The 25,258-nt window shown below is 36.1% G+C and overlaps 2 protein-coding genes and 2 long non-coding RNA genes across 15 annotated transcripts in view; 2 read left to right on the top strand and 2 right to left on the bottom strand.

The window, feature by feature from the left end:
- LOC126972155 (potassium/sodium hyperpolarization-activated cyclic nucleotide-gated channel 2) overlaps window positions 1-2,909 on the top strand; it is a 313,446-nt gene extending 310,537 nt beyond the window's left edge. For all 10 annotated transcript variants that reach the window (XM_050818746.1, XM_050818749.1, XM_050818751.1 and 7 more), the window contains one exon: window positions 211-2,909. In XM_050818746.1, coding sequence (XP_050674703.1) covers window positions 211-842 — 632 coding nt within the window. In that variant the 3' untranslated portion in view covers window positions 843-2,909. The remainder of the gene's footprint in view (window positions 1-210) is intronic.
- A 4,255-nt stretch (window positions 2,910-7,164) lies between these two features.
- LOC126972198 (uncharacterized) lies at window positions 7,165-9,707 on the top strand. Of its 3 annotated transcripts, none has more exons than XR_007731067.1 (4): window positions 7,165-8,001; window positions 8,113-8,222; window positions 8,803-9,026; window positions 9,164-9,707. It is a non-coding gene; the product is annotated as an uncharacterized LOC126972198 (long non-coding RNA). The 3 variants fall into 3 exon arrangements; XR_007731065.1 differs by having other exon boundaries at window positions 7,177-8,001; window positions 8,803-9,022; XR_007731066.1 differs by lacking the exon at window positions 8,803-9,026 and having other exon boundaries at window positions 7,186-8,001.
- Window positions 9,708-9,845: 138 nt separating this feature from the next.
- Window positions 9,846-11,903, bottom strand: LOC126972202 (uncharacterized). The gene is made up of 2 exons (XR_007731071.1): window positions 11,235-11,903; window positions 9,846-10,589 (listed from the first exon to the last, which is right to left on the bottom strand). It is a non-coding gene; the product is annotated as an uncharacterized LOC126972202 (long non-coding RNA).
- Window positions 11,904-14,977: 3,074 nt separating this feature from the next.
- Window positions 14,978-23,085, bottom strand: LOC126972179 (uncharacterized). The gene is made up of 6 exons (XM_050818806.1): window positions 22,889-23,085; window positions 21,991-22,227; window positions 21,161-21,354; window positions 20,330-20,541; window positions 18,611-18,833; window positions 14,978-15,184 (listed from the first exon to the last, which is right to left on the bottom strand). The coding sequence occupies exons 1-6, from the start codon at window positions 22,946-22,948 to the stop codon at window positions 14,995-14,997; spliced, it is 1,116 nt and encodes a 371-aa protein (XP_050674763.1). The 5' UTR covers window positions 22,949-23,085; the 3' UTR covers window positions 14,978-14,994.
- Between the last annotated feature and the right edge of the window lie 2,173 nt (window positions 23,086-25,258).

The following is a 25,258-nucleotide window of genomic DNA, read 5'->3' on the forward strand; positions in this document are numbered from 1 at the left end:
TGTATAGATCTGTAACTTAGGAATTTCTGTATTAACAAACAGGTAATCTAGCATTAATGAGAATTGAAGAAGTGACTTGAGTAGAAATTTGCTTTTATCTAAACGAGACAAGTTAACTCTCACTTCTTGTGCCAATCTAAAAGAAACCTGAGAAACTTGATTTAACTCATGATAAATCAACTCAGTCAACAAAATTATTTGTCATTTCAGGTGATATTATAATCAAAGAAGGAACCATCGGAAACAAGATGTATTTTATTCAGGAGGGTATAGTGGACATTGTAATGGCGAATGGCGAGGTTGCCACCAGTCTTTCCGACGGCTCATACTTCGGCGAGATATGTCTGCTGACGAATGCCCGACGTGTCGCTTCCGTCCGCGCCGAGACATACTGCAATCTATTTTCACTTTCTGTGGACCACTTTAACGCTGTGCTTGACCAATACCCGCTGATGCGACGCACAATGGAGAGCGTTGCCGCGGAACGACTGAATAAGATCGGCAAGAACCCGAATCTCGTCGCGCATCGGGAAGACGACACCACATCAGAAGGGAACACCATTAACGCTGTAGTGAATGCCTTAGCAGCTGAAGCGGAGCATGTTAGCTTATCGGATGACAGCGTTGCGCGGTTGTCGGAGCGGTCGCTGGGGTTGGCTCTCCAACCGCTGCAAGCTGCATCGTGTAGGATGGCCGGGGTTGCGCTTCCAGGGTTGGGAGTCGCGGCTGCCCTTCCACGGCCGAAATCTGAGCACGACTTCAGCTCCGCACAGTCCCAGCAACCCGCGCTGTCGTCCGCCGGCGCCGCGTTCCACAAGTCCGACGCGGGCATAGCCCCCTGACGCCGCACTGTCTGCTAGGCCGGCGCCCCCCCCATAGCAATAATAGCCTTAGTGCGAGCGCGCGTCGCCTCGCTAGGAGTAGCGTAGACCACGTGTAATTAGCTGCGACTTCGCCGGGCGCACGACCGCGCCCGCTCAATCTCATTTTGTGATCTTATACTTAATTCTCCTGTGTTATTTAGGTTAAATTTTATATCATTGACGCTGTGACGAATACGCGACGTATTCCGATTGTATAGAGATATATCTGTTATATATTAAATCGAGTCTTATAGATACCTTGCCACAAAAGAGAAAATTATATAGACTAGACTGATTGTAAAGATATCACTATTTAATGCTTTGTTGGCGTACGTGAACCTTCACAGATGATGGATGAGGAACATTGTGTTCTAATGAACGGTCGGAAACGTTCCTGATAGAGAAGATAGAGGAGATTATTATACATATAATATTATATGAAATTGTTGATATATTTATTATTACGTCGAGCGTTGACGCGTAGATATGTGTATCGGGTCGCGGATCGCCATCGTCGTCGCCGTCTGCTAGTTAATCTGTTATCATAGTGTTACAGTAAGCTTGTGCCATATAGTGGTTGCCGTCAGCCAGAGTCCAAACACGGACGGGTACGACTCCCGACCCGAACACTGCACACACGACGCACAACAATATTATTAATTCTCACAGTACCGTAGTACACCGTCGCTTTATTTTTAATCATAGTCATATCGGCCTTAAAGGCCTCTCTTGGTTTCCTAAGTAGAGTCGGGTCTGTAGCGCTTGAATCGTTTGTTGATGTAAATATTGTAAGAATGAGGATTCGCCTTTTAGCATTATGGTTTTAGAAGTGATAAACGGACACTCGCTTGAGGGGCCCAGTCAATTAATTCGATAGCGCGACGCAGTTAGCGTTACGGCACACTACACTTGGTACCTTGTTTTTAATTGTAGGAAAAATAATTTATTATTGATAGTGATCATTTTGTAGGATTAAGTAGACCCGAGCGGTAATTAATTCAGACGAATTACGTTGTGATAGTGCAGCTGGGCTGCGGGCGTTCAGCCTCGCCACTGGCTCAGCGATACTCGACGCTATATTTATAAATACATAGCTCAAATTTGCATGGTTTGTGCTTGACAAAACTGTGACTTGTTTGGTTTGTTTCTTCTTAGCTGATGTGGCCGTGGTTAGATTATTTCGCAGCTACTTCTTATAATGTACTAGTATTTTTCGGCTATAATAAACTAGATGACCGCAAATCAGTTTGTTTAGAGTAGAGTAGCCGTTGAGCCGCCCGCCGCCGGTGACGCATCTTTGGCATTTTCATCATAACTATTCATAGGACTTAAAACTGTCAAAATTTAACCTGAGTTTAATTCATCTATGTTGCAATTTATTTAATAATGTGTCATACAAAATGACATTGACAGCTATTGTTGTCAATTTCGCTAAAATCCATATTAACGGATTAAATTGCTTCCCAAGTGACAACCCATAATTATTGAACTTAGAAGTTAATTTTTGACAAGTTTTATATAAAAAAAAGTGTCATGACAACTTGTGAACATGTTTTGCAATAGTTGAATTTGTAGCGAAATATAATGACGAACCAATATGCAGTAGTTTAATTATTATTGTAGATGAATGCAGCCTTTAGTTTGTCGACTAACACTATCCTTTGTACTCATAAGGTATTTTTACGATTGATCTTAGCAGAGTGACTTTCTGTCAATTTATCTACAAAGTAATAATATTATTATCTATATTAAGTTTTATCTCCAGAAGCATTTATTTATTGTTACTTTATCATACATTGAATTTATGCTTTTTGTAAAGAACGTAAATTTTATAGAAGAGATCTATTTTTATTGTAAATTTGAGCTGCGGGTTGACAACAGGCAAACCTATATGAATCGAAGAGATTTTTTTATCTGAACTGTTAATTAGTGTATAATTATTATACTTAATTATATTATACTGATTTCTGGTATCTATTTTCACCAAAAGTGCTCATCGCTGTCAAGAGAAATTAGAAAAATGCATTAAAAGAATGAAGAATATCATCCTGTTGTTGTTATTTATCTATTTGTATTTCACACCAAGCAATGTCATCAAGTTAAGACTGGTTAATCTGACATGATGACTGGGTGATTACCTGTTATTAACACGCTTCTTTGGATACGAGGTACCTAAAGTGTAATAAACGGGAATCCTCCACCGTAGGTTCGTCCTTCTGTCAATGGACTGTATCTACTGAAGCCTTAAATTAAAAAAAGAACACATGTGACATCAGGCACTTATTGGTGCCATATATGTCTTGGCGGTGTGACTGAACCGAACGAGTGAAGTAAGCAGCGGCATCCATCTTCAGACGATGAACGAATTTAATTGCAAGACACATTTCGCTCATCGCTGAACCTTTGTAGAAGCAACACGCCTGTTATTAAACGTGTTATTTAAATATTATTAATTGTTAACGAGAAATAAAGTAATTTCTGTAAATATAACGATTCATTAAAGACAACCCCCTAAATATACGAGAAGGTAGGATGGGAATCCTAGTCCATCAAAGAAGCGAACATAACCACTGAGCCATTAAACAGACGTTATGTATTAAGTAACAAAAAAGCGAATATTGTGTCAATTTCAATATGGCCGCCATTTATTTAAACAAATGTTCATTTACATTATCTCTGGACCTGGCATCGATGACGTTATATCGTTGCTTTCTTCATCGTCATCATCATCAGCCGGAAGATGTCCACTGCTGGACAAAGGCCTCCCCCAAAGATTTCCACGAAGATCGGTCCTGCGCTGCCCTCATCCAACGTATTCCGGCGATCTTGATTATAATCCTAATAATCGTTGCTTTGCTACGGGGTGCAAAACAAGCATCAATTTTTTCAGTATTAAGTCTTTTGAAGGTACCCATGTCGGATCGTCCCGGAAACACCGCACATAGATACTCATTCCACAGTTTTGTAGTACGTAGAAGGAAGCCGAAATGATGGGAGTTTTCAGAGAAGCGCCTTGTGCACATGATCAGTAACTGCAAGGCTTTCTCCCTTGCTCTCGATAGCCGCCGCCCATCTGTGTTAGGCGCCAAGATCGCCTGCCGACCGACCATGGCGAAATGCCGTACTGTTAGTCGTTGATCAACTGGTGATCTTCTAGGTTCAACAGGTTAATTATGCTCTCCATGATTTTAGAGAGCAGAGGGCCTACCATCAACTTTTAATAAGCGATGCGAATCCGATGCAGTTCAGTTTAGGTACCTAAACTGAATCACTAAAATTCATACCATGAAGTGCCTTTTACTGAATGGCGTTTGGATCGCTTATGAAGAATGAACGACATAAAATTGCGTTTCGAAACCTAAAATGATATGATTTTAGCGGTTTTTTTGCGTAGAAAATACTAAAAGTACATTTTAAAATTGCGCAATTGCATCAAATTATAAACTATTAAACCCTTTTTTATACTTATCAAATAATAGTAATATAAATAAATATAGTTCTTTGAATTACAAATTAAATGTTTGCTTATGTGTTTTCGTAAAAATAACGAGTTATGAACGCACCTCCATTGATGTTTGATTTGACAGGATCACAGAGTACATTTTTTTTAATTCGTTCTTGCGAACAGGCCCGGGCCCTTACTGCCTCGTCTTTAGTATTTTCATTTTTGGTATCTATTTTCAGTATTTTGTTTTACAAAAAAGTCCAATAAAGTATTCTCATCTCATCTTTTCTAAATCATCATCTAAATTTTTCTTTTCTATTATTTCAGTATTTTTTAAAAGTTATTAACAGCACGATTCACTTTCCTCTGAGGAAGTAGCAACTTTTTTCGAATCGGTCACTTTGATAAAGCTATCCATTTTAGATTGAAATAACACCTCATGGTATGAATGAATGAACGAACTAAATCAGTTTTCGATTCAGTTGATATCATTTTGGACATTCAATTGACATCATTGCGATTTAATCAGTTATTCAACCTAAATTAGATAGCTCTAATCACGTCGTGGTACGAAATAGCAAAGCAGTTCATTTTAGGTTGTCAATTGAATCGCAATAAGAGTTCATGGTAGGCCCGCAAGGAGGTAATAGCTACGAGTATAGGCCTGTAGTTTGCCGGATCCGAAATGTCTCCTTTTTTTGGATGGAATGGACAAGGGCTGACTTCCATGAGTCAGGGACTACGCCTTTTGAGTGCCTTCATTAACGCGTTAGCACTAGCTTCCACTCAGGGGCAAAAGTTCTAAGCACGATTGGGGAGATGCAATCCAGCCCGCTCGACTTACTTACGTCCAATGAAAAAAGATCTCGCCGAACAGTTTTCTGTCGAAACAGTACTTCACGCATAGAGCTCTGACATCGCGGGATTATTAGCGGCGTTTTTTCCGTTACTGTTAAGAGTCTAGTTAGAGGCGAAAAGAACACAGGACATCGGCTTATGCTTAGCTTAATACAGAGACCCGAACTTGCATATTCCAGTCGGCCAACTAGAAAGCTGCTCACCTATTTTGACGACGTGCTTCGATATCGCACGGGCAAATCTGCCGCTTAAAAAATCTGGAGGTACGGTTATATTTCCTCTTCAGAACTTTACAGTTCGGATCCTTTGTGCCCAGCGCCGCAATCCAAGTTCGATACGCCTGTTTTTTGCAGTCAGATGCTGCTTTAACTGACGCATCGGACCAGGGCTGTGATCTGCCACCGATCGGTACTACAGAGCTTGGTATAAAAATATCCATGCCCTGTAGTATCACATCGGCTACTGCAACGGCGCGGGCACTAGGATCATCCGAAGGAAAACAAACCCTGCTCCAAGGGTAGGATGCAAAAAAGGAACGCATCCTATCCCAATCTGCTGACTTGTAGTGCCAAACGCGGCGGGTCACTGGTGTCCTGCGACGTGTGCGTCGGATAGGCACTACACTCCTGACCAAGCAATGGTCGGACCTTCCGAGAGGGGCGTCGACAGAGACCTGGTAACTATCGGAATATGAAGTCAGCAGAAGGTCTAATAAGGACGGCATGTGGCTGTCCACATCTGGGAGCCGCGTTGGCGAGTCAATCAATTGGGACAGACCATTCACCAATGCAAAATTATGCACAGATCGCCCTGCGTATTCTGTGGTGCGTGACCTAAGCCATTCGGCATTGTGCCCGTTAGACTCATCCAAGACTACGATTTAGGCGGAGGGGATTTTCTCAACGACTAAACAAGTTTGAAAAGACCTTGTGACAAGACCGAGAATCTTTTTTTAAATAAATAAATGGTATTCGATTTTTAATACCAAGGAGTTTTCATTTAAAAATATTTTAATATGACAGTTTAGAGACTGAGCGTTTGGCGATTAAATAAAACAACTGCTTGACTGTGAGGAATATGTGGAAGATATATGGAAGATATGATTTATTAAAAGGTTACACGATATATATACAAAATCCTTAAAACTAGTTACCCAATTACAATCGTTACTTAAAAAATATTTACAAGTTCAGAAAATACACACCAATGCTAGAGCTTACATTTTAACCAATAGTAAAACGTTTCATTCACTAAGAATTGAGAATAATATTATGTGTTCTATCTCGCTCTAAAACTATGCTATCGCAGTTTGTGTAAACTTGCGTCGAACCTCGATCATACGATGTCAATGAGCATTCCGCACCTACGCTATTGCTCATTGATTAAAATTGCATGAATAGCGATCGACGCCCGAGTCCCGACGCGTCATTCGAGGACGCTCGGCCTTGCTGTGCGGTTGTGTAACGCGGAGCATGTGACTGTCACGTGAGTATATCTGCGGTCGTCGAGAGAAAGTACGATGCTTGAAACTTCACTGCGATGACTACTGGTGATCTGTATGATTCTATGAGTTGATATACAGCATTATGAAATGGTTCCTATCAGAGCTAATATTACGTTATATAAAATAAAATGTTCTTGTCAGAACGAATCTTTCGTCATACGCTTATTACAGTTATTATGCACGATTACTATTTCTACGATCTATAATGCTACGTTACAAGTTAGGTATTAGACATTTGTATTAATTGATATTATTGGTTGTAGGTACAGCTACAACAGTAACAGTGGAAATATTCCATTCCCGATACTATTAGTGCAGCCTATGTAGTAGCAATTTTCCTGTTTTCTTGGTATAATGGTTTAATGTTTGCATAATATTGATGGATATTTTTATGATTTTGTTTTATGTCAGTTCTTTGATCTTTCATTTTTGTACTGCTGATACTTTTTACATCCTTTGTAACTTGCAGAATTTGGCAACTGTCAGTTGTCACATTTGGCTTCAGTGTCTGATTTTTTTTTGCAGGATGCTGTTTAGCGTTCACCATCGATAGAGTAAATTCTTAAGGCATACACCGCATACACTGATTTTATAATAAATGGCGAAAATGCATTGGAGTAGTGTCTTTTTTCTTAAATGCTTCAAATGAAACTTGCATATTATAATTTAGTTTATTGACACTAATAAGTTGATCTTTATTATTATTTATTGGTTCAAGATCTACATAAAGATTTTATAGTTCGCGATTGGTGTACCTAATCGTGTCTTTACCGTTAAAATTATTGTAAAAAAGTAGTTAAAAGTGTGCTCGAAAATTTTCTCTTCATCTGCTAAACAGTATCCCTCTCATTAATAGAAATGGCATACTACTGGCTTAAACCGAAGTTACACTTGGAGTACCTAATCACAGACTAGCCTAGTAATTATCTCGTATAAACATCGTTATAAACTTGGCTTAGACTCGGAGTAGCTAAGCATAGGCAAATCTTCGAATTTAAATGTAAAAAGAACGAATGTTTGAAAGAAACTAATGGTTTTGACAGTAAGTTATGGATAGGGTGACAAATCAAGTATTAGTTTTTGAGTTTGACAACTTCTTACTGTTTGTTTTTCGCCTGCGGCCTTTCTCGTTTGTAGCAAAGAATATATTAAAGAGTTTAAGCTTGGAGTTTGTTGTGCGTTCAAGTGAAGAGTCTTAAACTGAGCAATCAGATTTCAAAATATGGGTAATATTACTAATATAATAGCATAATTTAAATATAATCTTTTCTTATTTTATCATGTCTACCATCAAAAGAAACCGATCTACTAATTGGGATGAAGATGAAAAGGTATGTGTAATATTCAACTATGTACTACTAACAGTATTATATTATGTTTTTTGTCGCTCACGAGATATAATTATTGTGTATTTATTTGCTTATATTATTTTACTGTTTCAGCAATTACTTCTCTGTATTTTAAAGGATTATACTCCTATTATTGAGGACAAGTGTTTATATACAAATTCAATTAAAAGAAAGACCAAAGCTTGGGAGGAGGTTCACCAAAGGTATTTTTTTTTATTTGTTTTTTCCTTCGATTTATTTTGAGGTTCATGTGTTACTCTAACTCTAGCACCAATGTCTGTACTTTCCCGAAATACCTACTTTTAATATCATATTAGATCAAATCAAAAATATTTTATTTCATAGGTAAATTTCTTAAAATATGTAATTCTTTCATACAGCTCATACCTTAGAGAACGAGCAACTCTAAGGTTTCTGTTTTCAAAACAGATTAGGTATTACTTTCAAGATCCTATTTTTAATTGACAAACCATTTTAATTACAATATATGCAAAGTGATTCAACAAAAATACTCAAACGTCAAACACTAAATGCCTTACACAAGTAAGCCAAAAAAATGTTAATTAAGATGTAAAAACACAAGAGTCACAGTATCAATCCACACATACTGTAAATAAATAAAGGCATTATGCCTTTTATTAGCTATTATATAAAAAAATAATTTAATTTAAAAGCAATAAAAAACAAAGAACACTTCCTAGTGACAGTATCATCGAGCCACCACAACTAGCGCCCGTTCATGAGCTAGATTAATATCCTAAAACATCATATTTTCTGTACTAGGTTTAATAGTTTAAACAATAGAAATCGGGATGTAAATCAATTAAGATTGCAATGGAAATCAATGAAGATAAATGCTCGCAAGACTGCTCACTCTAATAATAAAAGAGAAACCAGTAGTGGAGCAAGACCACCATCACCCCATATAACCATTGAGGTTAAAGATTTACTTAATCCAGCACAGCTATTTCCAGATTTAAATAAATGTGATTCAGATGGAATTGTGAGTGAGTTACTTAAATTTTATATACTGAATATTTTAAGTGCCAGTATATGAGACTCTGAACTTTATAATAGTCATGGGCACAAGTCAGTTAATAATTAATTTTTGATTTGTTGTTGATTGATACCTATTGAATTACAGAAGAACAGAGATGAGCAGATCAACACTTCCAGAATGGCAAGCCATTCTCCTAAGTTAAAAGATACAGAATTTGCCAGACGAATGGAAATGGCAGAAGAGAAACATGCCTTAGAAATTGAAATTTTAAGAGAAAATCTGAAGCAAGCTCAGATAGAGCGTCAAATTTCAGAGAAGAAATTGATAAAGATATGTAGTGAAACTTAAAATTAAATATTCTTTAGTTTAATTTCTTCTATATTATACTAAGTTAGTTTTAGTTTATGTGAAAGTTAATATAATAAATTTCTGTAAGTATAGCTTTTTTAAGCTGGTGCAATAAGCAAGGATATTTATTTTTTCATTTTTATAATTATGTTGCACATAACCTTCTAGAGATTATAAAAATATTTGTAAAATACTGAAAGGTTGAGTTATCCAACGGGTTACCCCATCTTGGTAATGTGCTTTATGAGAAAAATAGTGTTCAAAACCTGATAGTTAAAAGTAAGTTATATTAATAAGTAAGTGTACATACATAATTTTTTGATTAAATGATTTTTGACTATCCCTTTGGTTTGTGTATCATCAAATACTTTCAAGTTTCCTATGCTCCTTTTCACAATCTTAAATCAAATTCAATGAAATCTAGCATGTGAAATTAATTTTAAGAGCTACACTAAGGAAATCATTTAAAAAATATATATTGAGTTGTTACAATCATGTTTATTTCAATAACAGAACAGTTATATAACATAAAATCAATTCAAAGGTGAAAAGTCCATTCATGAGATGGACTTGCATTCATATTCTTATATCCTCACTTGCAAGTGTTTACTAATCGGGAACTGTTAACGGTTTGGCCTCTCAGTAATCATCTAGATTTCAGAAAATAAGTTACCTTGGAGATCCTTAATGAACTGGTGATGTGCATAATAAGCAGAATTACCTGTTAATTTAGATTAGCTGAAGATATTGAATGATCCTCTTTACATCATTCTTGTCTTGTAGTGTTGTAGTTCCTTTATATGACATTCTACCGAAAGATATCCCTCGCCCCATCAACATCCCTTTTCTTCTTACTTTATGCCATTCCCCTTTCAGAAAGATTCTTTAAAAATTTATTTCCCGCAATAATATTAAATTGTAATTTCTATCCTCCATACTTTCTACGCTTCTATTAGGCACATATTCCCACTTACATTCACACATTTCTCCCTTAAATTTAGATTAGATACTAACAAGGAAGTTAATATTATGGGTGTTTATTACTAACCATACTAACTCTTGTTGCCTATTCTTCAGTTCACAAAAAAAAACCACAGCTATATCAACCAATCATTTCCTTTTAATCAGCTCTTTTTATAACTCAACCAGCTAAATTAAAATAAAAAATCTCTCCACCTTGTCGTTGGCTGAATCATTGACATTCAGTCCACAGAGCCATTTACTATAAAAAAAAATCAAAAGTTAGTAATGTAGGTAAGTAATATTTGTTGCATTAAGACTACGTTATAAGTTTTCATTGATGAGTGCAGCGTGTAGTGTGTTCCTTCCTATAGAACTATGGACACTATATGACGGTGGAGGAAATAATTCTTCTGCTATAACATCTAGATCTTCAAGTACATCTTGCTGCTTATCCATTGCAGTTTTCCCAATGCAGCAATGTATAATTTGGTATTCTATAACTTAGTAGTAAATCCATGCAGTAAGCACCTATATCTTTGTTTCCATATACTAAAGCATCTTTCGACTGTGTTACGTATGTGCACCATTATAAGCTTGTTTTTTCTGTGTGATGGGATCTAAGAAATGAGTACAGCCATTGACTAAATCTCCTAAGTCTCTCCTTGAATTCAGATTGCTATAATCTTTGTTTCAAGATACACTCATTAAAAATCCTAGTGTCATGTGTGCTACTACACCCATACCTAATCTCCAGATTAGCATTTGACACAACTTGAAACAAAAGCTATATTGCAGTAAATAAATTCAACATAATTTAATATTATATTAACATGTTAATTAAGTAATTACCTATGTACACATTATAATTATCAATATATAGTATTACATTTAATGAAGTTCATACCTTCTTACTTAGACATTTATTGAACTACATAAATCCTATTCTGTTTATGTAGTATTTTTCAATATTTAAACTGACTTAAGGTACCGAATATGAGTACAGTCAATGACTCCAATCATTTGTCTTAGCAATATAAAACCTGCAATCACACTGTAGTACTATGTGGCATTTTAAACCATTGACTAATATACGTAGTACTATAGATAACGCAATTTGCATATTATTAACAATAATGAAGGTTGGCTTATACCACTAATATCACCTGCATCATTTTCAATCTGTCGAAATCACTAATTGAAATTAAGCAATGAAGGAGGCACCTCCGTTCAACAGAATTTAAACGGTAAAACCTATATCTGTACTTAAATTCTTCTTCATTTAGTTCTTCAAATGCATTGAAACGGGTTTTATAAATTTTAACACCTCACTTGAGGAATGATGTTTTCAATCTCATCTTTTTCTTGTAGCAACCCTAAATCATCCATTTTAAGTTATTATTCAATTCACTTCAAAAAATAAATAATGCAACAATTTTTATGATTGGAAGACGAATAAGACCAATATATTTTATTTAAAATCCCTATTCCGTCTCAAAACAAAGTTAAAAGTTAGGAGTTATAACTTTTGCCCTTAATGTATTCATTGCTTACGCCCTGTTTAAATGAATTTTGGCTAAAGGAATTGGTAAACAGTAAACACTTGCGATAATAATAGGACTATAATAGTTACTCTAGGTCTAGTCATAACTTCATAAGTCTATGTCACTAATAGGACTATAGTTACTCTAGGTCTAGTCATAACTTCATAAGTCTATGTCACTGAGTACTTTTAGGTCTATGTTCATTAAACAAAGGTGATTGCAGGATTGGCTAAATTGTGGTGAGTCTTCCACACAAGCCAAAGAAAAATAGCAGGATATTTTTTTTATAAAGTTTTAACTATGGAGGGTAGAGGCAAGGAGTATCATTTCAGGAGAAAAGTGTCCAGCTTATGTTGTAAATAACAGTTTAAAAACCTTCTGCAATGGCGCTGGTGTAAGGGCATGATATAAAGTATGGTGAATGTAGCAATTGTAGACGAATTGAAGTATGCTGAGTTAAAAATTTACTATTATTGTCGACTAAAGCAGTTAATTATTGAAAATTTAAACAACTTGCGTTGTACAAAATAATGTAGTAAATAAAACCTTAAATAATTATTATAGGGAAACATGCACCTAGAGTGATTAGTATATTTAATATTTGGCGCTTCTTTTAAAATTTACCCTGATTTAATGGTACTGCCCTAATTTAATGTATTTGACGGACACTTTTTCTTATACACAGATGACTCTTGCCCCTACCCTACATAGTTTTAAATACCCTAGGCGAATTAAGAAAAAAAATCTTATTAGTAACCACAGAACTTGTGACTTAAAAATTATGTAACTATTTTTACTATATTAATAGTCGGAAATGTAATTCGAGATCAAAACTGTAAACAAAGAAATGTTTACATTTCTTAGAATTTTAAAAACTACTACTTTAAATTTGAAAAATTTTACAGTGATGTCATAATGACATTTCAGAGGCTATCAACATTTTTCTAGGTACTTTATTAATAAACTAATTTTGATTATTAATACATAAAACATGAATATAAACATACATTTATTTTATTATTTATATATAAATTATTTAGAATTAATATCCTTATTTTGTATTGTTTACCAAACATAAATAATTTCCATACTAATATTCGCTCGCTGATTCGGGGTATGAAGAGCTTGTTGACGACGAATTGGTTACTCTTACTATAAATTGTATTTTCCGCAGCCAACTTGTCCACAGCAAAAGTTTGATAATCTGATTTTTCTCTTTTTACGATTTCTAGCTCAGTAGCTTTCATCATACTTTCTTCATAATATATATTTTTGGATATGAGCCATCCAATAATTTGCGCTGTGTTAGGGCACTCTAAGAAGGCTTATTTAGGAGTTTTAATTTTATTTTATGAAAATAAAGTACGAGACGAGCAGGACGTTCAGCTGGTGGTAATTGATACGCTGAGCGGCACTTCAACTGCGTTCGTCACCTTGAGACATAAGATTTTAAGTCGCATTTGCCCAGTAATTTCACTAGCTACGGCGCCCTTCAGACCGAAACACAGTAATGTTACACATTACTGCTTCACGGCAGAAAAAGACACCGTTGTGGTACTCATAATCTAGCCGGCATCCTGTGCAAAGAAGCCTCCCACTGGTAAATTTGATTATCAAACCACATTTTCGATGTTGCATGACCTGTAAAAGTGTTTACTATTATGAACTATAATCATAAAATATTCATATTGTATAAAAGTAAAATATTTTGCAATAAGATACACAATATAAGACAAATTTGGTCCAAAGCTTTGGAGAAATCCGTGTACACGGCCTCCACGCAAGCCTTTATCCGTCTCGAGAAGAATATCACTAATAAAAGTCAATAAGTTTGTATCTACCGAGTGATGCTTTGATAGCATGGGCTATGCTTCTTATACCGGCCATGCCATCATATCCCGGGATAGCTTCGACGAGAACCAGACCAAACTTGTGCCTGAAATCGAGACTACGCTTAGCAAAGCCTCCCTTTGTCGAATACCCTTGATTCCAGATAGCCCCTCTAACTGCCAAAGCCTGTATCGGTGTAAATATATCGAGCGACATTAAGTTTCACGGTCACTTGGAAGAGAAGGCCAAAGCGGCCTCTAAAGAGCTTGGTGTACTCAATAAAGCGAGACAGTACTTCACTACAAGCCATCGCCTGCAACTATGAAAGGCGCAAATTCTGCCTCACATAGAGTACTCTTCTTACCTCGCCAGTACCAAAGAGCATTTAAACACTACGTTCACCCAGTACCAGCTTCTTCCATTTGACCACATAGAACGAAGAGCGGCTCGAATCATACAACGATCAAGTCATCTCTGATTTTTTATTGTTGCGTAGAGATGTGGGTTCTCTCTTCATCTTTCACGGGGATTGCTCACAGGCGTTTTCGGGTTCTCCCCAGCAGCCGGACCCCACTACCGGACATTACGTAAAAATGCGAAAGTCCACGCGCATCATGTTGATGTCTGGCATTTTACAACTCTGGAATCATTTTTCGCTGCAATGTCGTGAACGGACACGACTTAGAGGCCGGCAATGCATCTTTTGACCCCTGGTGTTGCAGATGTTCATGGACGGTTGCCCGTTCCCCCCCTTTTATATAAATAAAGACACACTATAAACTCTCTGCGACATCATTCTCTATAGCATATTTTCATCTCGTTTCCACAAGTATGGCCTAGGTCCCGGGTTCGAATCACGATAGGTACAAACATTTATTGTGCATATATATGTATTTATATACGTTTAAGTATGTATATTTTAATTAATATATTGTTGTCTTGTAGCCATAGTTCAGGCATTGCGTAGTTTGAGGCAAGATTATTTGTGTACAATTGTGTCAATATTATATTATTTAGCTGTCATTCATTCCATGGTTAGGTTGTGTACGGAAGAAAGTACCTTAAAACCGCACCAAGAAAAGTCACTTATCAAGATATTTTACTTTGAGGTGCATGGTGTAAAGGTAAAATTCTGCTGAAGCCAACTCTCCGTGTAATACAAGCGATCAAGTTGTTCACAGAGTATTGGACACCATAGTTATTGAGCAGCTCTTGAGCTTACTCAATCCCTTCATATACAAGGCCCTTAACTAAAGCGAATACAAAACAACTAAGACTCGTTTCAATTTTTTATTAATTATCATCATCATCAATTGAATCTTCTTGTAACACATCACTATCTCCAGCTTGCAGCTGGCTAATTGTATGTTCTGTATGTTGTTCCATTACCGCCTTGACTAGAATACACTTGGTCATGTGACATGAGCATGGCATTGGATGTTCCACTTCCTCTGGGTCCAGTAATGTAAGTTCCAAGTTGTATCTATAATATCAATATAATGCTATAGTTATATGAAACTCGAAAGATAAAAAAGTTTTCAATAAAGGATTTATTAACAATAAGGTGAATTCACGTTTATTTCAGAAGATTTAATACAGTTAAAAACTTCATAATATAATGCAAACTGTAACACTATGTTGGTTTAAATCATGTTTTGTGTGAGATTTCACTATTTTATATTAAAATTCTCTTTTGTAATCACTTATTAAGCATTATTTTCCATCTATTTCAAAAGGAATCCTACACTTCTAAATAAATTCTATGCCTTATTTAAACAAACACATGAATTTTCAAATATATTAAGTTTCAGAACTTATCTTGTTTTATATTTCTTTATTTAAATTCTTTTTGCGAAGAACTTTATCAGAAGCAGTCAAACCGGTCTGCATTGGCACCCGCAACACCAATTGATGCAGAACCATCAATACTCCGTACGGAAATTGAAAATGCCATCCGGAAACTGAAAAACAACAAGGCTCCGGGACCAGATTGTATCACAGCGGAGGTTCTAAAGGCCCTGGGACCTAACGGAATAACCCAACTGCACAACATCTGCAACGCAGTATGGCAAACTGGACACTGGCCATCGGACTGGACACACTCGTCTATACTCCCTCTTCATAAAAAGGGCTCAGTAAGAATCTGTAATAACTACAGAACAATCGCCCTGGTGTCACATGCTAGTAAGATTCTACTACATGTAATCAACGCGAGATTGCGATCCTTTCTCGGCTGGCAAATACCGCAAGAACAAGCAGGTTTTGTAAAGGGCAGAGGAACGAGAGAGCAAATACTGAATCTGCGACTAACAGTAGAAAAATGCTACGAGTAGGTACAACACGCCGACCTTCATGTGCTTTTTTGACTACCAGAAGGCTTTTGACTGCGTAAAATGGGAAGAACTGTGGCATGTACTCTCAATGTCAGTTGTTCCAGCGCATCTTGTTATGCTAATACGCAGCCTCTATGAGTCAGGGTATGGCACAGTTACGATTGAGGATGTCACATCGAGCACATTTAAGTTCCAAAAAGGTGTTCGACAGGGATGCGTGATCTCCCCTATCCTATTCAACATATACGGAGAACAGATAATGCGACAAATGTTAGAAAATTGGCATAAAGATAGGTGGAGTCAAAATATCGAACCTCCGCTATGCCGATGACACCACCCTATTCGCATCATCCGAAGTGAAAAGGAAAGAGCTCAGGATGGGTCTGGCAATAAATACGGCCAAAACCAAGGTCATGGTCTTCGACCACTTTGCAGCCATCCCGCGCACTGATCTCCTACAGAGCTATGAAACCGTGGATCAGTTCAACTAACTTGGCTCAGTGATCACGAACAGAGGCAACTGCGAGATCGAAATAAGGAGGCGAATTGGAATGGCCAAAACAGCAATGACACAGCTAAGCAAGGTGTGGAAGGACAAAAATATCACCAATCGGACGAAAATTCACCTGGTCCGCTCTCTTGTCTTTCCCATCGCGCTCTATGGATCTGAAACTTGGACCCTGAAATACACTGACAGACAACGGATTGACGCGTTTGAGATGTGGTGCTGGCGTCGCATGCTAAGGGTACCATGGACGGCTACCGCACTAACGCCTCGATCTTTAAGCAGCTTAAAATAGGGAGCAGTCCACGTCCATCCACTACATGTCTGCATCCACATCATGAGACACTTTGGCCAAATTGCACGACGCGGTGCTGATAACCTTGAACGTTTGATGGTCACCGGGAAAATTGAGGGAAAGAGACCAAGAGGCCGGAGCCCACGACGCTGGTCTGACCAAATATCCGAGCAGACTAAACAACCCATCAGCATCGCACTCCACCATGCGACAGACCGAAACAGATGGAGAAAAGCTGTAGACGAACTTAAGCGGAGTCACGATCCTCAGCAATGAGGGAACGACTGTGAAGAAGAAGAATTTAAAACTGAAAATTATGAAATAAAGAAGTGCTGTTAATAAACAATATGAAGCTCGTTAAGTTTATTTGATGAATTATTATTTAGCACGGAGACTGTTAAAGTTGCGCTTTTTAAATCGTACTGTCAGTCATTTTACACCTGCAGCCTATGGGTTAACTACACACTGCGGACATACAGCGATCTGCGTGTTCAATATAATAACGCGTTCCGGGTGCTGATGGGTCTGCCGCGCCACTGCAGCGCCTCCGCTATGTTCGCGGCAGCTCACACAGATGGCTTTGCGGCCATCATGGGCAAGCGGTGCGCTTCTACCATGCGCCGCATGCGCGACAGTCCCAACACCATACTGCATGCGCTGTCGGACCTGTGGGACTCACCGATGCTGGATCGTTGGATACGGCTGCATGCAGTCGTATAGTAATTTACCGTCATCATCGGGAGGTCCACCCGGACCAGCCTGTTATTTTATTTTATTAATTTTCTAAATATGTGATTTAATAAGTAATTACTAACACTATTTTGTAAGTTTGCAAATTGTACTAACAAATATGGATGTAATCTCATGAGTGAATCCGAAATAAATGATTATTATTATTATTTAGCGTGTGTTTGAAGGGGGTAGATGCGATTATTGGGAACTTTATTAAATACTTTTCTAGATACTATACTTTTATACTTATGAAATACACTATGTTAAAAAAACCCTGTACGATAATAGACATTGTTATGAAGATAAATGCGGAGACACCACAAAAAATAAAATAAAAAATCCAAACCCCTTAGATTAAATGCTAAGATAAAAAGAACACTTTATATTAAATGATTTCAAAAATCTTGTGAGCCCTTGACTTATTTATTTTGTTAGTAAATCACCTGCGCGGCTAGGCGTCCCAAACGAATAAGGCGCGCGATGTTTATTATTAATACAAAATATTCGTTTATGCCGCCGCCCGTGCGCCGCGAGAGCGCTCTTCGCATGAATGAATGGAATGGGTGTGTGGGCGGGGAAAAATTAAAATGGCTGCAGGCAGAGGTCTCCTTGCTTTTATAATTGGGTACATTTATAATCTTTGTTTAAAATGGCTGCAGGCAGAGGTCTCCTTGCTTTTATAATTGGGTACATTTATAATCTTTGTTTTTACTTTTTTTTAATGTGCTAATTTCCTAAAAATCAATATTTATTTATTCTCACTATTGGATACCAATATACGCGTCAAGATATAGTACAGGATTAACTGTTTGAAAGACCAATATTGCATACAAAACCTCAATAATAAAAACTTTTGAAGAGTGAGAAACTGTGTAAAAACCAATTTTTTTACTTCTAAGTAGTCTTAGGCAAGATCCACATTCAGGAACAACAGCAAAGAAATGTATGGAACGAAAAAGAAAGCCGGGCGAGTGAGAGAGACAGTAAACCTTTTTTCACTGTTTCTCTTTATATTTGGACAAGTATATACAGAAACTGACTTACCTTCTAGAACTAACACCGTCTCGATTCATGTCTAGTTTAAACGCTATTGGTTCTTGCTTTTCAACTTTCTGTTCTTCCGGTAAAAGTATGACAGTCTGCTTCCAATGAGTTAGTTTGGATGATGGGCTGGTGTTTAATATTATACGCTCTTCCCCATCAAGGACAGGGAAATTACATTCAAACCAAACACATAAACCTTGATAGCGCCCACTTCTGTTGGCTCCTGCAGATATAAATGTTGAAAATTAAAAAATAAAGCATGCTGGATGGTAAATTCTATAAAACTTTTAAGAATATGGTATGTCAGGTACGAATTAGCCTGTAGGAGAATACAATCTAATGATTTATTAAAATTATTATTTGTATTTCATTACAAAAAAAAAGAAAAAACATAGTTTTATATATGATAATAATGTAACATTTCAAAACGCCAGAAGCGCTCAAATCTTTTAATGATGCTTTAAGAAAAATGTGGGAAGTGTGGTTTGCTTGTTGGCTCATAGGCTTAGTTTGTGAATCTCTTCTAAAGATACTTGAAGTATAAAATTGAGCGGCGCGTTTTGATGTAGGTAATTGTGGTTGCGGTTCAGACCATCGGTAGTTGCGACCAGAGCAACTACTCAATGCCTCACCTTATTTTCCTTTATTTACGGGCCACGTGTATTTGCGCAGCTGTCAAGTGGAAAAATATACTATTACCAATTTCTGAAATCATGATGCTCATCTCTTGATGACATAAAAATATATTCATGGGAAGAAAATGTATTGTGGCCCAGATACATTTCTAAAAATTACCTTTTTTATAGCATAGAAGTGCGAATATTCAAAGGAGCACTAGCGTATCCGCACATTAGCTTTGGTTCACCATACTAAACACAAGTAATAAATAAATGGGCCCTAGAATTTATTTTTGCCCCTATATCTGTTACAATGTTGAACGTCTAAATCTACCACCCATTCAAAAGAGACTGCCTCAGACCTGAGAAGAATGGGCGCAAGAAACTCGGCGGGCTTTTTTTTAAAATATAAAATATGGATTACAATGTGATATCGTACAATAAACATTTATAATTAAAGAGCCTGAGGGTGTTCGCTTTATTCCCAGTCCGTGGTGTCATTAAGAATATCGTTTATGCTATAATAACCTTTCCCACACAAACGTTTTTTAACAAATCTTTTAAATTTCGTAATACATTTGTTTTGTACATTTTCTGGGATCATATTGTAGAAGCATATACATCGCCCAACAAAAGACTTACTAACCCAACCGAGTACTAGGCATAACAAGTTTATGTTTGTTCCTCGTGTTAACATTATGAATGTCACAGTTTCTAGAAAATTCCTCAATGTGCTTATGAACATACAAAACATTATCAAAAATGTATTGAGAAGCAACAGTCAAAATGTTTATTTCTTTAAATTTTTCTCTTAATGATTCTTTAGGACGTAGGTAATAAATCGCGCGAATAGCCCTCTTCTGCAGCACAAAGATAGTATTAATATCGGCCGCAGTGCCCCATAACAATATACCATAGGACATAATACTATGAAAATAACTAAAGTATACTAATCTCGCCGTATCTATGTCAGTTAACCGTCTAATTTTCTTAACCACATATGCTGCAGAACTAAGCCTATTCGCCAATCCTTCAATGACATGCATTCACCTTTTGGTCTATGAGTTTAGGAAATTCTTAGTGTTATTACCCGTTAGCTTACCTAAAACATGTTGCACACTGTAAGAATCTAAATCGTTTACTGCATCATCCCTCAGATTTATCCAATTTAAAGCAATTTCAGGACCTAACAAATCTTCATGATTTATTTGCATTATCTCTGGTTTGCTGCTCTTGTCACTCCGTAAATGTCTTGCGAAAGATGACAGATTAACTCCATAACTATTTTCCCACTTGTCATACAAAGATGGAACACTGTAATAAGAAGTTTGCACAGTTATGTCAAAAATATTTCCAATGCTATGTATCAATAGAACTAAACCTATGTGCAGTGTTTTCCAATCCAATATATTTTATATTGTATAATGTTTAGATTGTAGTATTGCCGGTGACCTGCAAGGCTGTGTGCTGTCTCCTACACTGTTTCTTCAGCAGATTAATTAATCCGATTATACAGACGACAGCACAGAGTATGCCTGGCTGTGCAAACATCTCTCAGGATAGCTTAGACAAGAATCGGAACAAAGAAAATAAAACATTGAATATTAACTGATTTCTAAATATGCTTATTTTGTGTTGTTGGTATAAATTTTTTATATGCATAACATATTAGTACCTATTACTATGTTTTTTATCCTTTTAAGATATGAAGCCAAAAGATGATTAGTAATTATTATTTTACAGAGGCGGAGTCAGAAGATCAAACTTATTTTGGTTGGAGACATGGATAAGTGAGATTGGCAAAATATTACGTGCTGCCGATAGAGAGCCTGAGAGTTCTTGTTTTAAACACTGTAATGTAAATATTCTTACAAATTTTTGTATGTGTTCAATTCAAAATATGATGGTGGAGACTCTTAATGATCAATCTCACCTACATGGAGCAACATATATGATAGCACTTTCCGGGAAAATCTCCCCTCCCTCTTTCAGGAACATATCTCTGGCTGTCAGCACAGAATCTAGCATGCCTTCATGTAATAAGTAGAAGCCCATCCATTCCGATATGATTGCATCTACTTTCAAATTATCTGGCAATTTAACATCTTCAACTTTGCTATGAATTACCTGAAATTACATTAATAATAAAGTGAATCAGATTATTTATTACTATAAAACTAATTTATTACTAATAAACACTGCAGTAATCAATTTTATAATTTAGGTTGTTAAGCAGGTAGAGTATATTATTATTAAAATGTTTTTATATTATTTATCTTTAATTATATATTATTTTAATGTTTTTATTTGAGAGGAATATGGAAGTGTGAGGGATATTTTTCATATTATGAGAATTTTTTATGGAGATTATAAGGAAAAATTATCCACTTGATTGAAGATTTTGTATGCCATGTGGTTATTATGTGATTAGCAATATTTTTAATGAAGATTGATGGCAATAGATTTATTTATAATTATCATAATGTAATGAAGCAATTTTACACAAGAACTCAGGACTGTATCACAGAGCATAATCCTTAGAAAATTCAAGAAATCATGAAACTGTAATGTATTTAATCTTGCAATGTTAAGGATTAAATTTACATGCATACATTCAAACAAAGAATGCAAAGCAACAGTTATATGCTATCAGATTTCCTACATGCATGTTTTTTTAATCTGATAAAAAAAAATTAAATATGTACTCAGTTAAAAGATTTATATTTTTTTTATAGTCTTATATTTTTAAATAAGAATACAAACCTCTATAATATTATCAAAGTTATTAGCCTTAACTATTTCCTTAGCTAAGTTGGCAATATTACTTGCTTCTATTGCATATACTTTTTTAGCTCCTGCCTGAGCACAGAATATTGACAAGATGCCAGTTCCACACCCAACATCCATTACTATCTTTCCTCTAAAATAGGATTTATTATCTAGTATGGCCTTCCGATATGTAGCAGTCCTTGCATCATCTTCCAGCATTAACCTGTGTACCTAACAAGTTAAAAAAAAAGAAAATTAATCATCATAAAGAAAAGCTATCATTTTATGTATTAATATATATATATGGTTATGGTTTGTAATGTGGCTTTAGTATAGTTCAGTGCAGTCCTGTTGCACTGTGAACACTGTGATCTATTGTGTTAGCCACTGTTAACTATAGCTTGCTCCTAAGATTGTTTCTTTACATGAATCTTACCATATCTTTTGCAGTGACATATCTCAAGTGCTTGAAGAACTGGACTTCACAAACGTAGTTTATGCATTAAAGGACCACAATCAGAGAGGATGTGCAACAGGTTTCATCTGCACTATTACAGAATCTTCACACTGCAGTCTCTGAGGCCTAGGAGTGAGAAGTGTTTGTTAACCTGCAGCCTCTTGTTAGTATCCTGGTTAGAATGCGTAAGTTTTTCCTACTTAATCCTAGTGCCTCATGCGCAGCCTTTTTGTTAAAGTTTTAGAATGGAAAGATAATACCGCTTACGTGGGCCATCAGTTCGTTTTACCACTTCTTCCCAGAAAAACACATACATGGCTATCCAGTACACAGAACAGTAATACTCCTAGCGGAGCTATCTCCGCTAGGAGTATTACTGTTCTGTGATGGATAGCAATCAGATTATTTAACAGCATTTAATAACTTTAAACTAACCTCTAAATCTTCATAGCTTGAAAAATAATTACTATTTTCTGTTGACATATCGGTATCCATTTTATGACTTATAATATGTTAGATTTATTCATCAGTTATTAAAATAATCAAAGTTTCACTCGATGCAATATGAATTAGGTACTTTAACCTAACACTTAATTACTTTAGTAAACACAAAACACAAACATGACACAGCTGACAGCTCCGCTTAGAGTATTAATGTTCTGTGACAAGTGACATTGTTTGTCACTACTACAACAGTAAATAGATTACAGGCCTATGGACTTGCATGCCGTGCCAGCATTATTATTATTATTTGACTTGATGGTGTATCCTTTTTAGATATCACCAATGACGAGTGTACATTATATTAATCAACTCTGCTATATAGAGCGGGCTTCGTGAATGAACAAGGTCATGATCAGAAACTAAGATTTTTTTTACTGCTGAGATCATTCACCGCATAGAACACTATTTATGAAGCCCCTTATAACACCATGTTCAATAACCAAGAATGGTCATAAAGCTCAGGCTACGCAGTCTTGGTTGGAAACGAACGTTTCGGACTTCAGAGATGAAAACTGGTCGTCGTCTAGTTCCGATCTTAATCCACTGGATTAAGATTTATGGGCAGTTTCAGAGAGTACAGCTTGCTCTAAACGCAATGATAATTTGGAGTCCCTAAACAATCCGTACGATTGGCAGTGAAGAATTTTCCCATGGAAAATTGTGCGTGCTTATATTGATAACTGGCCTCAACATTTAAAGGTATTGCAGCCAATGGAGACCACTTCCAATAAGCTTTTTATATTTTAAATTGTTTTATATTTATGTATTAAACTATCACACTATAAAAGTATTTAATGTTATTTGCAATCGAATATTTTTTTGTTTCAGTGTTTATGAAGACTAGGTAGACTATAGCTTGCCCTTAATGTGCGAAATTGTAAATAAAAGCTATGTCGACTTAACTGTAAACTGTAATTTATTTCGTTAACTTGTTTTCAATTACTATCTTAAATTATAGTATGATTATCTTGTTAACCTCGCTTTTCAATACTATTAGTTTAATCTTCTAAACTTATAATTTGTTTATCTGGTTAGTTTTCTTTTTATTACCATAAGTTTAGGCTCCCTAAGTACACAAATAAAATTTGAAAACAAAATTTTATGAACGCTGTGGGTCTCGAATCCACGACCTCTCGCATTCCGTGCGAGTGCTCTCCCAACTGAACTAACCGTTCGAGTGACGTATCGTCATAAAATCTTGTATGCTTTTTTAAACTCTCAGGTTGTGGCTATTTTATTTGTGTATTAATCCTAGAAGTGAGGGTTGTCTCTTTAAATACATAACAAATTCTCCCTAAGTACTTGAATTTCTGTCTTAAATTTTTCATTAATTGATTCGCTAGAATCATAGCTGAGTTAAAATAGTGCAGTATGTACCGATGATCATGACATGCTCGGCGGTTCTGCTTATTTGTAAAAAAAAAACGTAAGAAGATCCTTGGACATCCGACATATTATGTATAATTCAACATTGTTTGTTGTTTGCAAAGTTGATTCCGATCGAATCAACTAATCAATCAACTCTAAAAATATTCAAAATTATAAGCAATTTCCACTATGGGACAGTTGTTTTCTAAATAGTAAATATTAATTTAGCCACCTTTCTTACTTTCTATTAATAATGTCGATTGTTCCGAAGGTTAGAGCTAAGGCAAGCCATATTTTCTCTTGTCTTGAGAGATACGGTGCCATCGAAACGTGCGCTAATTCTTTATCAAGGATTCGAGTCGTCCGTCCAATTTAGTGTGATCATAGCTTCAAACTTCCTTATAAGAGTGTTTCTAATAAGAATTCTTGCATATTAAAAATGTAGTTATACTCTAACATTGTTGTCGTTCTTTTTAGGGGTACCCATGACGTATTGTCCTGTCAACATTGCGCAAGGACCCTCATAACACAGATTTTTGTAAAAAGCGGAAAGATCTTTGTAACAGGAACTGTGAATAAACAAAAATCGCAGCATTGGCAATGACTCGAAATTTGGAGACCCAGGATTAAAGTCCACGTGCAGTAATGGAACGTTTATAATAAAAAAACAAATATTATTTAACAATAGTAGTTACTCCATTGGTCACTAGGGTGCTGATATTATAACCAACGCAAACAGACGCTGACTCAGCTCCTTTTGATAACAATGACTGCTACACAGTAGGTACTTTTAAATTGAGATCATTACTAAATTTAGGTATATGCATTTATATTTAACCGATTTCAAAAAGGAGGAGGTTCTCAATTCGATCGGTTTTTTTTATGTATGTACACTGATTACGCTGAGATTTATGATTATACTTTAGTATGATG

The sequence above is a fragment of the Leptidea sinapis genome, chromosome 25 (assembly GCF_905404315.1).
Source record: "Leptidea sinapis chromosome 25, ilLepSina1.1, whole genome shotgun sequence".
In the NCBI taxonomy this organism is placed as follows: Eukaryota; Metazoa; Arthropoda; class Insecta; order Lepidoptera; family Pieridae; genus Leptidea; species Leptidea sinapis.

What these genes read in the sequence shown, in the direction of transcription:
- LOC126972179 (XM_050818806.1), bottom strand. Translation starts at nt 22,948, where the DNA reads ATGGATACCGATATGTCAACAGAAAATAGTAATTATTTTTCAAGCTAT. An exon ending in CAAGCTATGAAGATTTAGAG is followed by an intron (nt 22,228 to 22,888) that starts GTTAGTTTAAAG and finishes TTAACTTGTTAG; the next exon opens with GTACACAGGTTAATGCTGGA. An exon ending in GACGGTGTTAGTTCTAGAAG is followed by an intron (nt 15,185 to 18,610) that starts GTAAGTCAGTTT and finishes TTGATATTATAG; the next exon opens with ATACAACTTGGAACTTACAT.